Source organism: Synchiropus splendidus, chromosome 11 (genome assembly GCF_027744825.2).
Source record: "Synchiropus splendidus isolate RoL2022-P1 chromosome 11, RoL_Sspl_1.0, whole genome shotgun sequence".
NCBI lineage: Eukaryota > Metazoa > Chordata > Actinopteri > Syngnathiformes > Callionymidae > Synchiropus > Synchiropus splendidus.
In genome coordinates, this window is record NC_071344.1 from 18,282,500 (window position 1) to 18,306,218 (window position 23,719).

The following is a 23,719-nucleotide window of genomic DNA, read 5'->3' on the forward strand; positions in this document are numbered from 1 at the left end:
CTACTGTCTAGCCGAGCTTCACCTCCATGTCGCAGTCAGCGCCACCTACTGCACTCTCTGCTTCACGTCCCTCACGTCTGTCTTTTTGTAACAATCAGCATGTCAAGTCTCATCTTCCTTATCCTCAGACTCTTTTTTGTAACATGAAATGAAGAAGACAAATGGTCGTGTGTGTATTGGGTGTGTGTGGTTACGTTTACGTTCCCAAACCTAACTGTAGACAGCACCCCAAAACACCAGGAGCTCGGAGGGGGCAGGGGGTTAGGGAGGTGGAAGTGTGTGTGATGAGGGAGCGTCTGAACTGAAGTGGGCCGATAATTTGAGAATGAAACATGTAATAATGGATCGACGTGTGTGTGTGTGTGCTGAGTGCTGTCAGTGGCGACATGTAGACGGACCAGTGAAGATACTTTCGTGAGCTCAGTGATGAAGATGAGAGGGTGAAACAAGATATGATCCTGCTCTGAAGACGTGGAAGCATGTGGAAGCATGCGGAAGCATGCGGAAGCTCTGGACGCTGGGAACAGCGGGCTAATGGAGACGGATTAGGAGAACCAGGCGGAGAAAACAGGAAGTTCAGCGTGAGGCCGGGGGAACTACCGTAGGTGCAATTCCTCAGCCGAGTCGTTCGTCTTCATGATGGTTTTCTTTCGCGTCATAATAAAAGGGGACAGTAATGAGTGGGCTGGCTGCTGAACGACTCTCAGCTGCTGCTGCCGCTCGGCTGTTTGGCTAATTCCACTTCAAATAAACTGATGTGGGCTAATAGAGCGCCTTAAAGCCGTGGTACGGCTGCGATTAGATCTTTCAGAAATCTGATCATTTGTCTCGTAAAGATTAGGTTCTGGACACGAGAGGAAGTGCGTGTGTGTATGTGCTGAAATACGATACGTGTGTGGCGCGAGCTTCATCTATTTCATGAAAGCAAACATGTCTGGCTGGTGCTCTTCTCCCTGGACCAGCATTCCAAAATAAACCAGCGGCTTTTCAGGTTCACCAAGTTCCACTCGGACTCCGAGCAATGCAACTTCAGTTTAAGAGTTTTTACATGAAAAAGTAATGCTGAGTCAGCTAGCAAGATGCTAACTTGATCTAGTTAAAGAACACTGACTGTTGAGTTTTTAATTTAACCATAAATTGAAACCTAAGTATACGATAGATGGGTCCGAATAAAAAAAAAATGAAAATAACAAAATCCTAAATGGAATAAGAACTTCAATAAACAATTAAATATATATATATATATATATATATATATATATATACACACATATAGTTTACATGTATATAACACATGTAAACTATATGTGTGTATAGATAGAATATGGAAAGTAGACGACTAATAACAAATACAATTGTGATTATTAGATTATAACTCGAACAAAATCATTGAAACTATAGGTGTAATCAAAATAAACAAATAATAAGCAATAACTTAAGATATTTAATATTCAAGTTGAACTGAATATTTTATTTTAACATTTTAATTGGTTTCATAAAGTACACTATGAGTCTCAAAAAACTTTCCTGGAAAATAAAATAAAATAAATGCAAATCTGCTTATTAGGAAAAAAGGAAGGAAAAAATCAGTTTTACGTTAGGAAAAAAAAATGAGGTTGGCCAAACAGGAAAGAAAATATATAAATGAATAAATAAATGAATAAGTCACCAAGCTTTCCATCTAGTTCTGATCCCGGTCATGTATCACTAGATACACCGTTCTAAAGGTAAGACTGGCTGCGTGTCATTGTGTTTGTGATGGAGTCATACCTGTGAAGCCGGAGTTGCAGAGGCAGTTGAAGCCGCCGGGGAAGTTCTGGCACAGCGCTCCGTTCTTGCAGGGATTGGACAGGCACTCGTTGACGTCCCTCTCGCAGGCCATGCCAGTGAAGCCATCGGGGCAGGTGCAGGAGAAGCCTCCCACCAGGTTGTGGCAAGTGCCCCCGTTGTGACACGGCGAGGGCAGGCACTCGTCGATGTCGGTCTCGCACAGCGCGCCCGTGTAGCCGGGCCTGCAGCTGCAAGCGTAGGGCTGCAGGGGGTGGTTGGACACCAGGATCACTGGGACACTTTCCTCTGTCTTCATATCAGGCCCGACACTGAGACGCCTCTTGCAGCTGCCACCATTCTGGCACGGGTTGTGTGTGCATGGATCATGGTCCACCGCGTCTATTTGCACCCCGCTTTGTCTATATAAAATGTCTTTGATACTCTGGAAGAATGTGGCCACCCCGCTGGGGTTGACATATTGTCCATGACCCCGTTTTACAGCTGCCATCACGAAAGTCTGGTTGTTGAGTTCAAACATGCTGTAGAGTAGAACTCCTGTGCCCAGTCCCGCCAGCTGAGAGTTGGCGATGCGTAAGAAGCTGAGGTAGTGATTGGTAAGGAAGTCTTTGACTCCCTGAGAATGGAGTCGGATTAGAATGCTGTTGTCCACAGTGGCGTTTGTGAAGCCCGTGAAAAGAACTTTGGCTGTGTTGCTGACGGCACCGTGGACGCCGTCGCTGCTGCGGACGGTCAGTTCAAATGCCCCATCTGTCGAGCGCGCTTTAGAGTTCAGGTTACATGTTCCAGTTGGAATACTGAACAGGGCAGAGGACGGCGGGATGAGGGAGCAGTGGAACCGGTCCTGGACGTCCGGATCCTGAGGTTTGATGTCTCCTAAGGAACCACCTTGAAACATGCTCCCGAAGTAGTGGACAAAGATTTCCACGGACCTTGGCTCGGAGGGGTTGTCGTTCTGGTCATTGATTCTGACATGAATGGTTCCCGTGGAAGACATTTGAGGAACGCCAGAGTCTTTGATCAGAACCGAGAGGTAGAAGTCGCTGATCTGCTCTCTGTCAATCTCTCGACTCGTGCTCAGAACTCCGGTCTGGCTCAAGGTGAAGTAGCTTTTAGCGGAGCCAGCGCTGAGAAGGCTGTACAGGAATGGGCCTTGGTTGGGGGGTAGATCTGGGTCGGACGCAGTCAGAGTGGTGACTGAGGTGCCAGGCCGCTGGTTCTCCATGGTCTCAGCGTACGTAGTTGTCAAAGTTGGACCGTTGTCATTAATATCTTCCAGATTGACGATGAGAGTGGAGCTTCCAGTGGCGGGAGGTGAGCCAGAATCCACAGCGAGAACAGTTAGGTTGTACACAGGAGTCGTTTCTCGGTCCAGCTCGGCTGCAACAGAAACTTGGCCGCTTCTTTGATTGATAGTGAAAACATTCTTATCAGACTCCGGGGCGATGGAGTATGAAAATCGGCTCCAACTCGGGACGGAGTCGGAATCTTCGGCTCGAACAAAAGTAACCAGACCGCCGATGGCCAGGCCTTCGCTGATCTGTACGTCGTACAGTTCTTGGGTGAAAACTGGGGGATCGTTGGCGTCCAAGATTGTTATGTTCACCACTACCTCGTCAATGTCGGCCCCGCGGATGGCTCCTGCATTTTTGGCGAGCACTTTGAGAGAAATCTTCTCCTCCTTCTCGCGGTCCAGAGGACCCGTGACATAAATCTGGCCGCTGGTCTTGTTGATGCCAAAGCCCCTTTTCCTGCTTCTTCCAAAAATGAGGTAGTAGACCACTCCATCTTCCCCCTGGTCCCGGTCACTGGCGAACACTTCCCCCACCACCGTGCCTTTTGGAGCGGCTTCAGAGACCTCAAAGTAGTACTGTTTGGAGACAAAGCGGGGAACGTATTCGTTGGCTCCCTTCAGCTGAATGTTGACGTTGGCGAAGCTGCACTGCTCCTCCTCCGGGACATTGAAGGCCTTCACAGTCAGATGGTAAACCTGCTTTGCTTCATAATCCAAGAAGCCCTGCGTGGTGATGGTCCCTGTGTTGGGGTCGATGACAAAGAGGTCGCTGTCTGACGACTGTATCACATACGCCATCACGGCGTTGGGGCCGGAATCCCGATCTGTGGCGTTCATTTTCACCACCGTGGTGCCACTGGGAACGTTCTCCTGCACAACAGGGAAGTACTCGTCGGGCGAAAACATGGGAGGGTTGTCGTTCACGTCGGTGACCTGAATGTTGACGGTAACATAGCTACTTTTGGCGATCCATCCGCCATCTGTGGCAGAAACTCGAAGCTGATGCAGCTGTGCTTGTTCGAAGTCCAGAGGGAGAGCCAAAGCCAGAACTCCAGTTTTGCTGTTGAGTGAGAACAGGCCATGGTCGTTGCCTGACGTGATGTTGTATCTGATCAGGCCATTCATTTCTTTGTCTTTGTCGCGGGCAGACAGCGTCCTTACTGCCGTCCCCACGGCGAGGCTTTCCGGCACTGTGGCTGAGATTTGGCTTTGAGAGAACTCGGGCGTGTGATGGTTCTCCTCCGTCACGATGACCCGAAGTGACGTTTGTGTCGACAACGGAGGGTTTCCTTTATCCCTGGCTGTGATTCCAACAAGGAAAACTTTGTTCACGTCGGACGTGAGCGAGGAGGCGACAGTAATCCATCCGCTGGTCTTATCCAGTTTGAATTTACTGGAGCTGTTTCCTCCCGTGATTTCGTACTGAACCTCGGAGTTCAGCCCAAAGTCTTTCTTGTCATGAGCTACCATCTTGATCAACTTGGTGCCAACCTTCACGCTCTTGGTGACGGGCGTGAAGTAGTCGGTGAATTCAAACTCGGGTGGATTGTCGTTACTGTCTACGACGTTCACGATGACCGTGGTCTCACTCATCAGAGGCTTCACTCCTCGATCTGAAGCAGTGAGGATGAAGCTGTGCCGGTTGATATTCAAACTTCCAGCTCCAGTGGAGTTGAGGTACTTCAGTTGCTGCTTTACAAAAATCTCTCCAGAACTCGAGTTGATCCTGAAATACTCTGACTGCGAGCGGATGAAGTAAAATATTTTGCCATTGAGCCCTTCGTCCGGATCTGTGGCGGACACCCGCGTGACCAGAGAGCCCACCTCCGTCAGTTCAGGATAGTCCAGGTAGTACGACGGCCGACTGAATCTGGGCGCGTTGTCGTTGACATCGGTGATGAAGATTGTTACATCGGTGCTGACCGTCCAGCCGGAGTCGTGAGCCGAGACTTTGACGATGTAGTGGTCAGTATCTTCGCGGTTGAGAGGTCTGCTGATCGTGATGTCGCCAGTACTTGGGTTGATATTGAAAGGCAGGCTGGTGTCTGTAATGGAGTAACGGCTGATGGCGTTTGAGCCGGCGTCCTCGTCCGTGGTGGTGACCCTGGTGACCGTGTAACCCACAGGTGCGTTCTCTGCCACAGTAGCGCTGAAGATTTTCGAGAACCGTGGGGCATTGTCGTTCACGTCCAGAACATTGATCTCAACTTTAACTGCAGAGGTTTTAGGGGGCGAGCCTCGATCTGTTGCCTTGACCTTCAGCCTATATTGTGCCACCTTCTCCCTGTCCAGAGGCCTGGTGGTGCGGATCTCACCGGTGGCCCGGTTGATGTTGAAGCTGTTGTCCACGTTGCCGTCCACGATCACATATTCCAGCTCTCCGTTAGGTCCATTATCCAGGTCCACAGCAGACACGGTGACAACACCCTGCGGTGACAGGTTCTCCAGAATTTTGGCGTGAAACGGGTCCTTGTCGAACACGGGATGATTGTCGTTCACGTCCAGCACGATGACCTCCAGCTTCTCGTAAGTGGAGTACGGTGGGAACCCTTGATCCCGCGCCTCGATCCAGAGAACGTATTTCTGAATTTGCTCATAATCCAGCGGGTGTCGGATGGACAGTTCTCCCGAGAGCTGGTCGATGTGAAAGGCGTAGTCCAGGTTTCCGCTGGCGATGTAGTAGGACAGAGGTCCGCCCCGCTTGGAGGACCCGGTCACTGTGGTGACCACATGGTTGGTGGGCTGACTCTCGGGGAACGTGAACGTGTGTTGCTTCAGCTTGATGACTGGAAAGTTCCCGCCGGTGACAAAGCGCACTGTCACAGTCGTCGTGTCCATTTTAGGGCTGGCGCCGCCGTCCTTCACTCGGACAGTGAGGGTGACCTCCGAGCTGCCTGTAAGCTTCTCGTTCGCAGTGATGGCGCCTCGGACTGGGTCGATCTTGAACTTCTCAGAGTTGCGGCCCATCAGAGAGTAGTGGAGCTGAGAGTTGGAGCCCGAGTCCTCGTCCGTGACTGTCACAGCAAACACCAGAGAACCTGAAGGAACAAAACACGATTAACGGTGAGCGCAAACTGAAATGTTGCAAGTTATTTTCGGGGTGCTTTAGTTTATTCCGATTACTGTGATAGCAATGATGATCAGTCCAGCGGCAATGGCAGGCTAATTCCGACGACTTGTCCAGGCAGGGTAACTAGTCAGCTAGGATGACTGGTTAGCTACAACAACGGCTCAGTAGAAGAGGTAAAACTTGACCCGACTCTTCGAGCCAAACTCAGAGATCCTTTCAGAACCACAGTACAATAACTTGTGAAGGTCGTGTCCTCACCAGCTGCCGTGGACGCAGGTATGTGCGTGACGTAGGGATGGTGATGGAAACGTGGCGGGTTGTCGTTGATGTCAGCGACTGTCACGGACACCGTGGCGGAGCTGGACAGGCCCTGCGGCTGACCGCCGTCTGTCGCCACCACCAGCAGCTGGTAATTGGCTCGCTCCTCGCGGTCCAGCAGGGAGCTGGTGATGATCTGTCCCGTGGCGGGGTTGATGGAGAACTGGCCGTGTCCTCCAGTCAAACTGTAACTGCAGGGAGAGGCGGAGAGTTGAGCAGTGAAGGACAAGGCCAAGGTCACCCGAGCACATAGAGTGAGAAGCCATTGCACGCTTTGTGATGCAAGGTCGGTTGTTTTCACTGAGAATTTGAATGACTAATTTCCATGTGGTCCTCACAGGCACATAGAGGGCGCTGTCCCCACATAATGACAGAAGCTAGCGATTTTATTGATATATAAAATATCAGTTTAGATTTATTGAGAGTAATGTATTCATTGAACTTTTAACCATTTTTTTCTGTTTTTGTTTCCACAGAAAAAAATGTTTTACATTTGTGCAAGTGAAAATAAATGTCCCTCAAAAAAGATATTTAAAAACTCCAACTAACAAAACTGACAAAACAGAGTTCTGGAATTTAAATAACTTCTTTAGAATTAATTCTATTCTTAAGATAAAATTTTGTTCTGAAAAATACAGTAATATAAAGCATAGGAGTCATGACAAATTTCTTATTGACTCATAAAACGTTTTCGTTTTACAGTTTTTTTAATAAAAATATTTTAATAAATATTTTGTAAACTTCATTTTGACCTCAGTCAATACTCATAATAGGCTTCACTGCATTGGAAAGCTGTGTTTGTTTTTTTTAATTCTGAAAAAAAAAATCCCCATTAATTAAACAAATCTGTTTGTTTGCTTTTGTTATTTAAAGGTTCAGTTTTTGTTGTTTACCATGACACAACAAAGCATTGTTTTCCTGCAATAACTTCTGCACTCCGAATGAGACCTTTGTGACAGAAAACAGCCGACACTTTTTTCCTCTAAAGCATTCAGCACCACAGGGCTTCTTCTCTCTCTCTCTCTAAGATCTTCACGTGACCATCACTGCGCGGGTGAAACGCCAGCGTGAGCATGTCGCTGGAACCTTCTCCAGTGAGAATGAAAGTTGTAACCGACAGCAGCGGGGTCCACAATGCCAACGGCGAAGCCCCCGATGGGCTCAACTCGCACTGTCACTGGCGATTAACGTCCTCATTACGGTGTTTTGGGAACCAGATCTCGCTCGGTACCCCCCGACGTCTACCCTGTGGGGTGAGCCAGAGACAAGAGGGGCGAGCAGGCGAGGGGCCGTTCAGAAGCTCCAGCAGGATCCCCCGTGGAGGGATGTGCGGGTGTGAAAACACGGCGGTGAATCAGAAGCCCAACAATAACTGGGAGTGTCGACGGCCGTCCTCAGGCTCTGCTCCGCTCCTGCTGTCAGCGGCTGCAGAGAGTGGTGAGGTGGAGTCCAACTGACCCGGTTATTGCCAGAACTGTGGAGTCAGCACTCCTCACTACCCTGGATCTGCCTGGAAGGAGTTTGGACGTCGTCTTGGAAGACCAGTCCCCAAATAACAAGTGTGTTTGCAGGAAGAGGAAGAGTCTGCTTTGAAGAGACTGAACAAAAGACCTGTGACTTGACACCAGTGACTCAATGTGAAGGCATGGATCACAGGTTACTGAGTCAATCCAGTTCATTTTTAAGAGTCTAAGAGGCTTTGACTCCCCACAGCTGTCGCAAAGCCATTTTAGGAAATTTCTCTCTGCTTTTCTGGCAACAAACAATAGATTCCTGACCTTGAAAAAATATCTAGAGGGAAAAAAAGAAAGATTTTCAGAATAACTGTCATGATTCTGCTCTTATTTTGTCCCTTGAGTCCTGTTATGCTTTCTCCCTCCGTTCTTCCTGTTCCTGTGGCACACGGCTGGATCCAATCAACCCCTGATCACCTGAGTATAAGCACACCTTGACTCCAGCAGCGTGTGCCAGATCGTCTCCTCTTGTTCCCGTGGTAAATTGGCTCTCCTCGTTTGGTCTCTCTTTCTGTGCGCTTGTTTGCTTGACTTGATTACTCTGTCTGAAACCCTGGTGCCTGAGTTAGTGGTTACGTTCCTTCCTCTGTTTCCACGTGTTTCCTGGTTTATTCGGTGATTTTACTATCTCTGCTCATTGTGTTTTTGTCTCTCTGTTGACAGATTAAAGTTCGTTTTTAATCCTCCCAGTTCGGTGACGCTTTCTGTTGGACTCTTATTCATGTTTATGGACTTCTGCTGGTTTGGTGACCCTCTGATTTCGCCTTGTTTCTCCCGGTCTGGTGACGGTTAATGTTCTGGTTTTATTGATGTTAATGATTAAACTATTGTATTTGACTCGCTCCTGCCTCCTGTGACTTTCATCACTGCACTTTGCTCCCACTTGACTTGCGTCTTGACTCGTAACAATAAATTTCTCTTGAAAAATCAAATATCAGGATCTAAAACTGACATCAGAAAAACATCGAACAGAGAATCAAAAACACAGAGTATGTGGAAAAATGATCATGCGACCATCCCAAAGAAAAGCCAGCAACCTCGCTAACATGCTAGCCTGTAAGCAGTATTTGCATAGCTTTGTCGATCACTTTTGCTGACTCGGCTGTTTGAGAACATGTGTAAATCACTGCATTGAAACTTTTTTTCACTTTTTTTTTCTGCACCACTTAGTCCCCTAGTGGACAACAATAGCACAAACACAACTAAACTTCATAACAAAGAATGTTCCAGCTGTGACTCACAGTGACCTACAGTTCATGACCCGACCCGTCTGAACTCCAGGGAAGACTGACCTGACCACACCGTTGGCTCCCACGTCGGCGTCCGAGCTGTTGACCATCAGCACGTCCGTCCCCGTTGGCGCGTCCTCCATGATGGTGGTGTGGAAGTTCGAGGAGGAGAAGACCGGGACGTTGTCGTTCACGTCCTTCACCAGCACCGTCACCGTGCCCGTCCCGCTCAGCGACGGCATACCTGTGGACGACAGAAGAGTCGCGTCAGGCGACATCGGAGGAGACGTAGAAAAGTGTCTACTCTGCAGTTCCAGAACCATCAGAAGGGCTCAGTGTTTCTGAAACCAAATCTTCCCGGCGCCCTTCCTGGGGTCCCGGACGCTTGAGATTTGATTTCCACAGCGAGGAATCTATTTTTGAGCATGTAAGCCAGGTGGAATTCCAACAGGCAGGAAGTGTATTTTCTCCCCCCCCCCCCGACCCACAGCGAGGAGCACGAGCCCGCCGGGCCTGCATCAGACAACCTGCAGCTTTCCTGAAATCCTCCCTTAAATGGAGTGGAGGCGCGAGTGCTGACTCACAGGTTGGGATTTGGGGACAAGCGAGTGTTGTTTACATCATTCCTGAGTGCACCTGAGGTCGCGGCGGTTCCCAGAACGCGCTCCCGCCCGTGAGTGAAGCTTTGCCTCCCGCGGGTCTCTGCGGGGACTTGTGTTATCGCTCCGACTCACAAACAAAAGCAGCAACTATCCCGGCGTGTGTGTTCAGCTGGCCGACGCTCCTTCTCCCAGATTATTGAGCGATAATAAAAACCATCACCGGAGCAGCGCGCCGGGACAAACCAAGGATCCGGCGGAACCGGGTCGCAGGAGAACCCGGAGGACTCTGCGCTCAGTTTGTGCAGACTAGACTTTATTTTCTGCAAACTTCTGCATCTCATTTGGAAGTCGGATTAGTTCCCTGACGGAGAGGATTCTGGGTCAGGAACCGGGTCAGGGACGGAGGCTCCTTAGATGTTAGAAATCCTGATGATTTATTTACGGCGGAATCACGACGCCAAACTCTGGAGTCGCTGAGAACAAGGCTGGACCGGAGCCGAGCAGACAGAAGTCCTCAGACGCATCCAACAGAGAGAGAGAGGTGCTCATGAATAACAAAAGCAGGGGAGAACTTCCATCGTGTGTGTATCAATGTGATCGCAGACTTTAGAAGACAGAACCAAACAAAAGGTCCAAGTAAAAGAGAATCTGGACTGAACTGAGTATAACAATTCATCTAGTCCATCAACATATCGATCAACATTCCTGCCATCCTAAGACATCGATCTGTGCTCGGCTTGCTGGCCTTCTGAGTGGCATACATCGTGTTATAATGATGATCGTCGCTCGATTAGTTCGCCTGTCTCAGATGTCATTGCTCCTCTCCAGCAGGAAACAAAACATGGCTAACAGAGTGAAGCAGCGGAGCGAGGAAGGATCGATCCATCGCTGTGGTCCGGAGTTGGGAAACGTTTTGGATAGAATGGAGACGTTCTAAACATAAACCATGATACTAATCGATATTATCAAGAGAGTCAATAAAAAAATCAGGAAATTTAATAATAATAGTCAAGTCAGAGTTTGAGAGACCTTTCAGATCAGCCGAACCAAACTCTGAGGGATTGAACTTGGTTGGCACGGCAACAGATGAAGCGCTCGCTGTCCCTCTTCAGCTGATCCTCTTAATTCAGTAGTGTCTGTGAGGAGCTTAAGACGCTTGTTGCAGCAAAGTGACCTCACAGCAGCTGCTGGAGTCCAAGAGGAGGAGACAACCCGGCAACACTGAAAATGCATCTACAGTCTCTAGTGTTGTAAACTATCATAAGGACTTGGCCAGAACAAAAGGTGCCATTCTAAAAATCACTAGAGAGAAGTGGAAAAAAGCCAGCAACATAATAAAACTTTGGCTTGCCAGCAGACGTGCTTCCAGACAGGAAGTGATGTCACAGCTGGCTAACCGCCACAGGTCGACACACCTCTGCTACCTCTCATGACCTTGGACCTGTCCAGTCTGATGCTGACTAAGGGAGTTCCTCCAAGCTCTCCTGCACCTTCCTTGACCTCTGACCCTGCTGTGACCCGGCAGTCTGACCAGCACGACTTCACGCTCGCAGCGTCACGCCGCTCCTGCGGCCTGCTGTTATCACATGACCGCGGCAGCTGTTCTCGTGCAGCACTCAGGCAGGATCCAGTTTCATGGTTGACGTTACACCAGGAGCGAAGGTCCCACCGAGGCATTCTGGGGCTTGACGTGACGACAGCTGACGGCGACGCTCAGGCGAACTTTCGAGTGCGATCGAGCGAATTCAAATTTGAATTTGAACTTAAAAAACTTAAAAAATGTGCTGAGATAAGCAAATATCTGATCCCATGTTTTCTTCTGTGGTGACGTGACAGTCTCCACATGGTCCTGAGTTTCCTACGTGCCCCTGGCCTCCTCGAGTCGTCATGGCGATCGCTTCATTCCAGCACAGCGACTCGTCAGCAACACACTCGTCAATAATTTCCAGAAAAGCTCTTCCAGCTCTCTCAGCTATTTTCAGAGTCAGTGACTCAGGCGGCTGGAATTCTGTCGGAGCGCCGAAGACGACCGGCGCGTGCTCCACAACACTGAGCAGAGGTCAGGGAAGCAGACGAGTCGCCTGTGGGGGAGCAGGGGGGAGTCAGCAAACACAAACTTGAGGGCTTCATTTTCGTCTCTCCCCAACTGACACGCTGAAAACCTGAAGGAGTGTGGAGTCTGTGACGTAAGCTCATTTAAGGGTTAAGCACAGGTCACGCTGCGACACAGGTCACGCTGCGACCCGCCTCCGCCACTCGACCAGAGCTTCGCTCCGTTGAAAACTTAGACCAACATAGTTTTGAGTCACTGAGACACTGGACTGAGTCTTTCAAGATAAAATGATGAGTCAAAGACAGCGTGTGCGTCAGTGTCATCCAACACACACAAGTCTTCTTTCATACAGGTGCGATTCAGTGACTCACTGGAGGCTGTGTGACAGAAGTAAGTAGGATTCACTTCACACTGGACTCACAGGAGGATGACTCTGACTCATGGAGTCACTGAATCACACACATCCAACGGTTGAGTCAGTGATTCATTGTACTCCAGCAGCAGATCAGACTTCACTCAGTCTCACATGAGTCCATGAGTCTGGCTCGTTTCCAGCCTGTCTGTCGGCATCATGTGTGTGACTCGGTCTTGCTGCTTCCTGCACAGGTTTGGAGTCACAGACAGGGTGATGTCCAATGTGTGCGATTCACTTCCAGTGTGCTGGACTCAATCAATCAACTTGAGTCACAGCAGAAGAGCGACTCAGGGATATATATAAGATACATAAACAAAATTCTGTAAAATATATTTTCGTTGTGCACTTTTTTTAACGTTTTTTTTCTCGTTTTTTTAGGTTTTTATTTATTTATTGTGACTTATTCAACTATTACTGTTTTATTTTAATACTTTTCTACAATGTTCTTCATCATTTATGATCTGTTTTTAAATGATTTTAAACATAAATGTGTTATTGAGTGCGGTTATAGCTTTTTTTTAATTCCATAATTTCATGATTTGTTATTATTTTAAAGATCAGCAACAATGGATTTGCTGTTGCTACATCTCAACCCCTCCTGCAGAACCCGTGAACACGTGAGCAGTGAGGGTCCGGCCCAGACCCGTCAGGCCATCTGTCCTGGACGGCCTAAGCTGCTGGCCGGCGGCATATGTCAACAGGCTGAGAACCTTATTAGTGTCCATTACCAGCGGACGCATCACATTAACCTCCAGCAAGGTGGCGCCGCCATGTTTCCGACCAGCAGGGGGGACAGAGTGCTGCGTTAATGGACGCTAAGCTACCTGCCACTGCCCGCGGTGAGGCAGGCGTCGAGGCGGGGGGTTCATCTGCTGCACCTCCTGGGAGCAGAAGCCCACTAAGCTGCACTAAGACGCACGTTTGGTCAGTTTGACTCACAAACACACTCAAAACAGGCTGGACCTGGACCAGAGGGAGGGACTGACTGGCCCCTTACGGTTAGACCTGGATGGGAAACACTCCACACACTGACATTGCAAGTGTTAAAAAGTTAGTGGAATAAAAAGGTGGAGCATCAACAAGTTTAAACTGGGTGGAAAAATACTAAAAAAATACAAAAAATATTCATCAAAGGAAAGAAAGAATGAAAAACTACAGGAAAAAAAACAGGGAAAAGTAGGAAAAAACTACGTCACAGCAAATGACAAGGGAACGAGGTGGGAAAAAGTTTTGGAAAAAAATGACAATGAAAGCATAGTGATTTAAAATATGAAGAGAAGGTCAATATCACCATGAAGGAAAACTGGCTAAAAGTGGAATTAAGTCACAAAAAATAATGTCATCACCACAAAATTACCGGTCAAATTCTGACAAAAATGTCGCCCACTGCGTGAAAAATGCATGAATTTCCACGGGAAAACAACAAGTCGACGTGGGAAATTCGTCAACGGTTGAACAGGAAGGAAGAAACTCTCATTCTAGAAGGAAGAAGGAGGTCAGAGCACCCCTGACCTGGGATCACACAGGTGTTCCAGGTTCCCATCTCTGCAGGTTCACAGGAGAAGAGAGGCCAAGCGCTCCATCAGGGTTTATAGACTTGAGTGGCATGAATCACACACATCATTACTCGCGGCGAACAGAGGTCCATTTGGCCGGCAAACAAGTGAAATTGGGATTTTTCTGCGACCAGATCCGGTTGCTTTGCGACAAAGCTTCTTTTAATGTGCCGGCCTTGAAAGAGGCGCACGCTGCCAGGCTCGGCAAACACACGGTTCTCACAGTCGACCGCTGCCTTCCCTCGTCCCCGGACAGCACCGCGCGGGGCTGGGGACAGGTCGAGTCTGAGGACGGGTCAGGAGCAGGGACCAGGGACTGATGCAGACCAGGGGCAGGAGCAGGGACCAGAGACAGGTCGTGTCTGAGGAAGGGTCCAAGCTCCAGATATGAGACAATTGCAACATTTGCAATTGTCTGGTTTGTTTATTGTTTCATTTATTTATGGTTTATTTCCATATTAACTAAACGGCTTGCCCTTTGTCTCTATCGTTTCCATTTTCTTATTGAAACTGATCCCTTTTTTGATTTCTAGTTAAACAGTTTTCTTTCTCTTCTCAACTCATGCTTCAGCCACAAGAAAAGCAACTGGGTTTCGACCATTATATGATGATGTCTGTCAGAGCTCAGGAGCCTCCTGGGAGCCAGAGCTGCAGCACAGTCACTGGACTCAGCTCCGGATGATTCTGGTTCCGATGGCAGCAGGAAGTTTCCCCACTCCTGCTTTATTCACGTGCTGTTAAACACTCTGCGCAGCTTTGGGGTCTGGCAGACGGGCTGCAGCCACAGATCAGAACTGAGAGGAAAACAGTGGGACGTAACTCCACCGATAAAGTGGAGTCGCTTTGGTGTGGCTTCACCTGAAGTGAGCATCGCAGCTTCCACGGAGCTGCGGCAGGCAAACATCATTAGTGTCGTCGCAGCAGCACTTTCTTAAAGGACGATTTATTCAAGCAGAAGCAGCGGTCGGCAGAGCCACAGAAAAACTGCTGATTAGCAGACAAAACCAAAGTTCAGCAGAGAGCGGCTGTTCAGGTCACTCACTCCAGGAACCCCAGGTTCACTTCAGCAAAAACAAAAGGAAGAATCGGGAAACAAACATCGTCTTTATGTCTGGAGCTGCGCTGCAAGCAGAACTTTCCTTATTATTTTTATTATTATTGATGTTCTTTAAAGGCTTTGTTTTTTTTAAGGCCATAAAAAATGGACTCTAATTTTAGACGTTTTGTCACAAAACAAAATTCTAATCCAGAAAAATGTTCCCCATACTTTCAGTCCTTTCTTTCAAAACAAATATATTTTCTTTACATCTAATTCTATTATATAATTTACACTGAACATTTCCATTCTAAGTTAAAAATAAAAACATTTTATCAACAATTTCTCTTAATTTTAAACTCAAACATAAAACTATAATTCTATTGAACAAGTTTTTAATCAGACGCTTTGATATTTTTCATTCATGTGGCAGGTCTTAGTCGACCAATCAAGAGCTCTGGGTTCTTATTTGGGAAGCGCTTGACCATGAGACCATGAGTGAGAGTGTCTTCATAAAACCAGGGTCAGTGAAGGCAGCACGCAGTCGATGCCTGGTGAGAGTCTTCTTTGTAAAGAGCTTCAGTAATCCAGTCGTTTCTTCTGTTTGGACGACTGCTGCAGATGCTAACCGGACAGATACACAGCCAAACTTCTGTGTCCAGAGTCTTCACTGGATTCCTCCGCGATCACAGCCAAGCCTGGCTGCTGCTGTGTCAGAAGCCGATCCGTCATCTCCAGCCGAGCCGGCAGATAAAATTGACGAGTGAGGATGGATGTCTGTGGGCGCTAATGGCTCGTGGAAACACGCACTTTTAGCTTCTTTCCACCCGCTGGCCTGGTTTTGGGATTTGGCCCACGTGGCCTCAGCGGGGCGGCCGCGAGCACGAGCGGACGCTTCTTTGGTCATGGTGCGTGAATGCTGAAATCCAAGCCTGGAATAGCTTCTCTGCTCTCACTGAGGTTTCAAATGCAGTCAGAGTTAGCGCTGCCAGCAAGAGACCTCAGGATGAAGAGGACATTTTTCTCGCATTAGCTTTTATAAACGTCGATCGGAATGTTTTTCCTCCTGGAGACATGTTGGAATGTTGAGCACTGGACAAGCCACGAGCGCCTTTCTGTAGATGACGCGTTAGTTTCATCACAACTGGGATTTTTAGTGCCATATTTCCTCCCAGTCTTCAGATGAGCTGAATTTCAGGGTATAAACAACTGAGAAAGACCTGCTGAGTCAGCGTTGTCATCTGAAATCTGTGGTCTACCAGGCGTGCTTGTGTCCACAGCTACAAAAATCCCACAACCAGTCACAGGTCAGGGTGGTTGACAACTGGAGCGACACAGAGCATACCATGAAACTAGCTAGCTGAAACTAGCTAGCATTTTAATCCGAACATAACGTGACTGAGAAAGCCATTCTTCAAATACCACTCTATTTTCTGATAAACCCAACGACCAATCCTGGACAGCGTTGCTGGGAGTTCCTACGTGCACGTACCTAGCAAAGTCAAGGTTCAGAGTTCAAGTCTTCTTCTGATTTCTAATGACCACTTGTCTCCGCCGAGCTAAGAAGCTCCCAGCTACGGTGGCGGTAGAACAAGAATCTGGGCTCTCAGATGTTGAACGTGTCAACCAGCCAATGAGGAACAGTGATGTTGGGAATCTAGGGCTAGAAACAAACTTGACGTACTGTAAGTAAAGTTTTGTGTCACCCACTTGTGTGAGAGTAAAAGGCCTCAACTTTTTTCCTGACATGAATCCAGCCACAACTGTTGAGCTCAGAAGCTGCAGAGGCAGAGAAAACACAATCATCTGAGCCAGGGAGACATCGGACCGAGTCTACTGTGACCAGCAATGACCCAGAAACGTCCTAAACCCGCGAGGAGACTCCAAACCGAAAGTAGCATTCTTGTAGCATCTCATTTCTTTAATGTCGGTTTGTGTCCTGTCACAGAGAAAACACAGTTTTGACGAGTGAACTTTGATCGGAGAGGCGATGACGCGAGTCGCCTCTGATGCGCAGACAAACCGGTCCCCACTCGGACACACTGGGAGCGTAACAATGCAGTCTAGGTGTCGCGCTGCTGCACCAGGGCACTTTCTCACAAACTGCGGAGCCGGACAAAAATACCCGGCATCATGAAGAGTCACACGGTCGGCCCAGGAATGAAAGAGAACCACCTCAGACCAGCGCGGCCATGCCAGCAGCTCCTGCCAACCTATACTTAAGTGGGAAGCATGTGATTTGGCTGCGACGGGGATACGCATGTACCGCTTCAACTGCACATTAACTGGCCTCCATGCAATAACAAGTTAACCTTTTATCTGGCTATAACAAGCTCCAGCGCTCCGTCCAAATAAACACAGGACGCCATTCAACGCCGAGAGGAAAGAAGGAGCTAAAAACTCCCGCGTGTGTTTAGAAAGTTCGGCCACAGGAGAACGATGACTGAAATCAAAACGCTGTTTGTTGACTCGGCAGGACATTTTCTTTTCCACTGACAAATGACAAGACTCGCTGGCTTGATGGGCTGTTCTTTGCAACACAAACACAAAACTGTTCCATCCAAAGTTCATTCCTCGCCTCTGACTTGACTAAAGTCTGGAGCAAATGCTGCTAGCAACACGTTTCAGAAATATCAGCAGGCATAGAGAGGATTTGAGCTCTATTATGTTGTTGCTTTGAAGTTCTAAACATTAGCAGGAGCCACTCAAATGAGTCGACTGTCAGAAACATAGTCGCACGCTCAAAAATTCAAGTTCAACCATGCCGTGGTTCTCAATCAGCGACTGTGCTAGCTAACTAAATGCACTTCACTTTTAAATGAACCAAAAATATGTATATTTTTATATCATTAAGCATTAAATCAGATAATAGTGGGTCAAACAATTCATTCTAGCTGCTGTTTCAATGAAGCTAACGTACACAGATAGCAAGTTGATATCACTGTCTATGTCATAGTAGCAACACACAGCCAGTCTCAGTCTGCTCCAGGTTTTTCCCTTACAAATGGCCCAGCGACGGGAAAAACCATCAGCTAGCATCATCTGAAGCATTTGTCAAGACTTGTGTGATCATAGTTCAAACCCAGCCACGAGCTATCCACCGCCAATCAGCGTTTGGTACCTGAGTCAGTCGCCGTCACCAGCAGGGTGTACTTGTCCCGGACTTCACGGTCGACGGTCTGGATGAGGCTCAGCTGGCCGCTGGACGACAGGCTGAACGCTCCTTCGTCATTTCCGCCGCTGAGCATGTAGCTGAGCAGCCCGTTAGCGCCCTGGTCGTCGTCCCTGGCTACAACCTGACAGACAGGAAAATGAGACAGGAGATTGAGACTGACAGGGTTTGAAAAACATCGGTCCATCGGACGTTCACTGGCAGAAGCTGAGTGAGAGTTAAATGAACACGTGTTGGAGAACCATGTCGTCCTGTTTACCTAAGAAGCTAAAGAAGCTACGAGCATCGTCCACTGTCCTAACTGCTGGAGCACAATCGTTTTCTAACTAAGCTGCACAAAACAATGCTAACATGTATGTGTCAATGCTAGTAGCAGCTGTTCTGATGTTCAGAACATTGCTAACAGAAGAATTGATAACAGGCTAGCATACAGACGTCATTACCACCACCATTACGTTAGCATTATTTCCAGTGCTCTTCTGTGGGGTTTAATCCTGTTGTTGCTACGCCGACGGGTCTGTTCCCGAACATCTACCTCTTGTCTATCACGCACTTCTCATGGATGCAAGTGAAGCTAGCAGTCTGGGGCGCTCACATACCAGCGTTTATTGAGTTAGCATCCCAACAAATCCGTTTAAGGCATTAGCTCGGTCTCAAGACATTCAAAACATCGCATCTTGATTGATTTACGAGTTCACAATGTCCGCTGGTTTGATCTAGACACTGACCTGCAGGATGTTTTTTGGGAGGTTCTCCTGGTTCTCCTGAACGTGGACGGTGTAAGGTGACAGCTCGAACACTGGCGAGCAATCGTTGATGTCCAGCAGCACGATGTTCACCGTGGCCCGGTCCACTCTGGAGGGGCTGCCCCGGTCGGCGGCTTGGACCACCAGGGAATACGAGGACTGCGTCTCCCGGTCCAGCTGCTTTGCCACCGATATGGCTCCGGTGACCGAGTCGATCCTGAAGTCGGCGTTCCCTCCTGAGATGGAGAAGCGGATCTGACCGTTGGTGCCTTCGTCTGCGTCTGTGGCGAACACCTGGATGATGTCCGTCCCGGTCAACGTGCTCTCCTCGATCTCAATGTCATAAATGTTCTGCGAGAAGCTAGGTGTGTTGTCGTTGACATCCAGAACCAGCATGGTCACGTCCATGTTGGAAGACAGCGGAGGTTCTCCTTTATCCGTAGCCACGACCGTGAGGGTGTAGTTCCCCAGCTCTTCGCGGTCCAGTTCCCCCACCAGCCGGACGTCTCCGTCGATGGTCCCAATGCTGAACTTATTCCCAAACGGCCCCTTCAGCGAGTACTCCACGTAGCTGTTGGGGCCACTATCGGCGTCCGTGGCCTGGGCGGTGAACACCACAGTGTCCACGGGTGTGTTCTCCTGGATGTAGGCCACCTTCTGGGAGATGAACGTCGGCGGACAATCATTGACGTCCAGGAGGATGATGGACACCTGAGCAGTGCTGGTGAACCGGGCCATGGGAGGTGGCGCCATGTCATTGACCGTGATCACCAGGTTGTAGAAGGACTGTGTTTCTCTGTCCAGGGCCTTGGTGCTCTCCAGGACGCCGTCTTTGGTGATGGCAAAGTGGTGCAGCGGGTCTCCAGACGAGATCGTGTAGAGCAGCTGAGCGTTCGGACCTGAGCCAAGTCAAGAGAGGACAATCAGACCAGGTGGTTGCATGAGGTGCATGAGGAGTTGCATGAATCCTCAGATGACTTGCTAGTCATAATGACTCAACTCAATAAACTCAAGTCTCTCAACAGGAAGTGGGACTAACTCATTCACCTGCCTTGTTTTTCAGCTGTTCAGATATGAGTCCAAGTAACAGAGTCACAATGTAGTATTAAACACTAGACAGGAAACAGTCCTGACTCCGTAGACTGAGCTACATATGCAGAAGTGTACTCTCTGACTCAAGAAGCACAGAGTGCCACACATCTTACATGGCTCTTTGTGACTCAAACCCTGCGACTCTCTGTGGTCAGCAGGAAGTGAGTCTGACTGATGAAGAATCCCACAAATCTAATCAGATTTGGATTTGACTCTCCACATCTTAGTGACTGACTGCGACTCAGCTATGATGGGCCAGGAAGTTGATCTGACTCCCAGCTGTGGCAAAGGAGTCCCTGTAACTTTAGTGGCTGGGCAGGACTCGCTTGCCACTCCTGCTAATGAGTATCCTCACCAAGACGACTCAAAAGAGCCAAGTGATTCACTCCATTCAAACTCTGGTCATCAAAGACAAGTCGTTTCCGTCGCAGGTTAACGAAGAAACCACATTAGCAGAATTGGATTGAGTCAATTGAATGACTGGACGTGACACGGGCCCTTGAGCAGAGCCGAGCCGCTGCACCTTCACGCACTCGACGACTCGAGACGAGATGGATGTGGCTGCTGTGTCGTCCCCAGCCACCGTCAAACACAATGGCTGAGGTGACTGACATGAGTCCAGACCAGAGATAGGAACAAGAGTGGAGGTCAGCGTTCTATTGTTCTGACCATGTGACCAAGGTTTCCTTATCAATTACAGCTTCCACTTATTGTGCAGATATGTCCCCACAAAAGTCCCCGTCAATATCCACTGTGACGAAAAAGTGTAGAACACAAAACACACAATCACAAAAGTCCGTTAAAGATACGACCTGACAGAAAAATAAATACATAATAAGAAAATAAAATCGGTAATTGACTGAACATTACTTGTTTTTCACTTGCGGATGTTTTCAAGGATATGTATTATACAGCGACACATTTATTAACAAAATGTTACATTTTTCCTGAATATAAAATGAAGGGGAGGAAATTATCAATTCAATGATCAATTATTTTCCATTTGAGTGTAAATACACCCATTATTAATATGATTCAAGTGGATAAAATGCCAAAAAGCAAGAATATTATGATTATTATTATTCAAAGTATAAAATAAATAAAAAGTTACTGATTTTAACTGATATTAAGAAATGGCATTGAAGAACGCTGACAACATAACTGATGGCAGAGAAAGCCGGGGCCCCGAGCGTGGCCCCTCCTGCACGGGGCCCAGCATAATCCTCCGCTGCAGCGATATTTAATCGAGCGTCTGTAATTCAACTCAGCGGTTATTCATGTGGAAGCAGCAGCACCTTCCCACACTCTGGCGTGTATTTACAGTACACAAGCTTATCAGAATCCATCCCGCTCAGGGCCGCGGACAAAGGCCGCCGGGGGGGTCGGAGGTCGCGGCATAGGAAGCGCTAACAATGCAGCCGCTGCATGTTCACAGACAAACAGATGGAGAGTATCTGAGGGAGGATGTAGGTCAGCGGAGAAGGACTCACCGTCGTCGAGGTCCGTGGCCCCGACCGCGACGATGCTGGACCCGGGCGGGAGACTCTCCGACACTGAGGCGCTGTACGCTGAGTTGTTGAAGACTGGCGGGTTGTCGTTGACGTCCAGGATGTTGAAGTAGACCCTCACCGTGCTGGCCTGACCGCCACCATCCCGCGCCCTCGCTGTCACGATGAAGTACTGCTGAGTCTCGTAGTCCAGTGGGCGGGTCACATTAAACACTCCCGTTACGGGGTTCAACCGGAAGGTCTCGTCATCGTCATTGTCATCCAGCGAGTAGGTGACCTCGCCATTCACGCCGGAGTCCGAGTCGCTGGCGAGGATCGCCGCCACGATGGAACCTGGTAGGATTTTTGTGACACGTTTTTTTATCAATCCCTTCAAAGCCGCAGAGGGCGCTGCAGAGTGATGTGGTGGACAGTTGCAGTACCTGGCGTGGTGTCCTCCTGGATGTCGAAGGAGTAGGACGAGCGTGAGAACTTGGGCGTGTGGTCGTTGACGTCCTTGACCGTGATGTTCAGCCGCATGTCGGAGGACTGCTTCCCGTCGTCGGCGCGGACCAGCAGGGAGTATTTGGAGCGGCGTTCCCGGTCCAGTTTCTTGGTGGCCATGAGGTCGCCAGACTCTGGGTCGATGCGGAAGCTGTCGTCTGCGCCACTGATGATAGTGTAGGTCACCAGAGCATTCGGACCCTGCGGTAGACGGACAGAGTGAAATCAGCCAAGGCACCAAAGAATCGGATCCTGGCCACACGTTAGCTGGCCGATGTCAGAACCCCGGAACATGAATGACAACTTTCACAGCGCTCAAAACAACACCTGCTGCTTGTCTCCTCTCAGTCATATCAGAAAATCGTAAAATAAATATATGGCCGGAAACAAATGACAGTTAGACAGTTAGAAATAAGCACAAACAAATGTATGAAATAAGATGAAAAAGAAACTGAACTACAAACTAAAGTCAAATAAATAAAAAAACAAACCCATATCAGAAAATGCTCAATAATAAAGGATGACAAAAACAATTATGTACAGTATCATGAATAAGTAAATAGTCTGGGACATTAGGGGAAAAATATGGATTAAAATATGACTGACTGACGGACCAAACAAGATGGAAGTATAGTGGACATAAAAACAAAGTAATCAAATCCCATTAAAAAGTCTCCTATTGTAGCCTAAAAAAGCCGTGATTCACCATGGAAGAAAGGAACGTGGACGACCCCTCTTCTCTGGGGGGTCACAGCGGAGCCACAACACTGATGATGAAGCTGTGATTCGTCCGCGGCTCTAGCGTGAGACCAGATCTGAATGACGGCGCTGACTGACAAAACAAAAGTGGATCGCTGACGTCCGTCTGAAGCGCGGCATCAAAAAGCCGCGGCCTTTCAGGCCACAGAGATTCAGTTACAGACGTGGAGTTGACGGACGCTGGAGCTGCTTTTTGATGTGGACAAAGAACACGCGGAGCCGCTGGGATTCTCGATACACCAGCGTTCGCCTTTCTATTCCTCCGTTTTCCATTTAACATGAAGCTAACAGTCCAGCTCCAGAAGAGCTGGCTGCTTCGTCAAAGAAGTATGAAAGAAGGGAGGGAGGAAAGAACGAGAGAAGGAAGAGAGGAAAGAAAGGAAGAAAGATGGGAGGAAAGAATGAAAGAAAGAAGGGATGTAGGAAGGAGGGAAGGGAGGAAGGAATGAAAGAAAAATAGATAGAATGAAAGAAAGAACGAAGGGAGGGAGGAATAGAGGAAGGAGGAAAGAAAGATAGGACGAAGGGAAGAAGGAATGAAATAGGACAGAAGAATGGAAGGAAGGAAAGAAAGAAAGAAGGGAGGGAAGGATAGAGGAAGGGAGAAAGGAAGGAAAGAAAGAAAGGAAGAAAAAAGAAGGGAGCGTAGGGTAGAGGAAGGAAGGAATGAAAGAAAGAAGGAAGGAGAAAGAAAGAAGTGATTTTGCAGTCAGAAGTGTTGGACGCCAAAGAAGAAACGACCGACTGACAACACACACATCTTGCCAGTGTTGCCCGGACTCCCAGGCCCAGCCCGTCACTCAGACCCTCAGGTCCCAGCATTGACTCTACTGATCCACTCAGCGAGTCAATAACCCAGAGACGACTCACGCGGGTCGACCCCCTGTTCGTAACGGCTGTGTGTGCGTGACCTTTCCGAGCCGGAGATCCAGGCCCGGCGAACAGCTCGGAGAGACCCGAAGGACACAGCCCGTCTTTGTGGTGGACAAGGATCCTGCTGTCATCCATCAGCCAGTGCAGCTCTGGCAATCCCATCAGCCACCTGGGCCGCAGCCCGGAACCAGACACCCATGGTTCCCCAATT

The 23,719-nt window shown here is 48.6% G+C and overlaps 1 protein-coding gene across 2 annotated transcripts in view; it reads right to left on the bottom strand.

Moving 5' to 3' along the window:
- Window positions 1–23,719, bottom strand: part of LOC128766959 (protocadherin Fat 4) — a 79,469-nt gene that overhangs the window by 10,221 nt on the left and 45,529 nt on the right. For both annotated transcript variants that reach the window (XM_053878573.1, XM_053878572.1), the window contains exons 3-9: window positions 21,816–22,077; window positions 21,376–21,726; window positions 18,776–19,692; window positions 17,997–18,171; window positions 9,277–9,457; window positions 6,411–6,661; window positions 1,771–6,120 (exon numbers count right to left, since the gene is read on the bottom strand). In XM_053878573.1, the coding sequence (XP_053734548.1) occupies window positions 1,771–6,120; window positions 6,411–6,661; window positions 9,277–9,457; window positions 17,997–18,171; window positions 18,776–19,692; window positions 21,376–21,726; window positions 21,816–22,077 (6,487 nt within the window). The remainder of the gene's footprint in view (window positions 1–1,770; window positions 6,121–6,410; window positions 6,662–9,276; window positions 9,458–17,996; window positions 18,172–18,775; window positions 19,693–21,375; window positions 21,727–21,815; window positions 22,078–23,719) is intronic.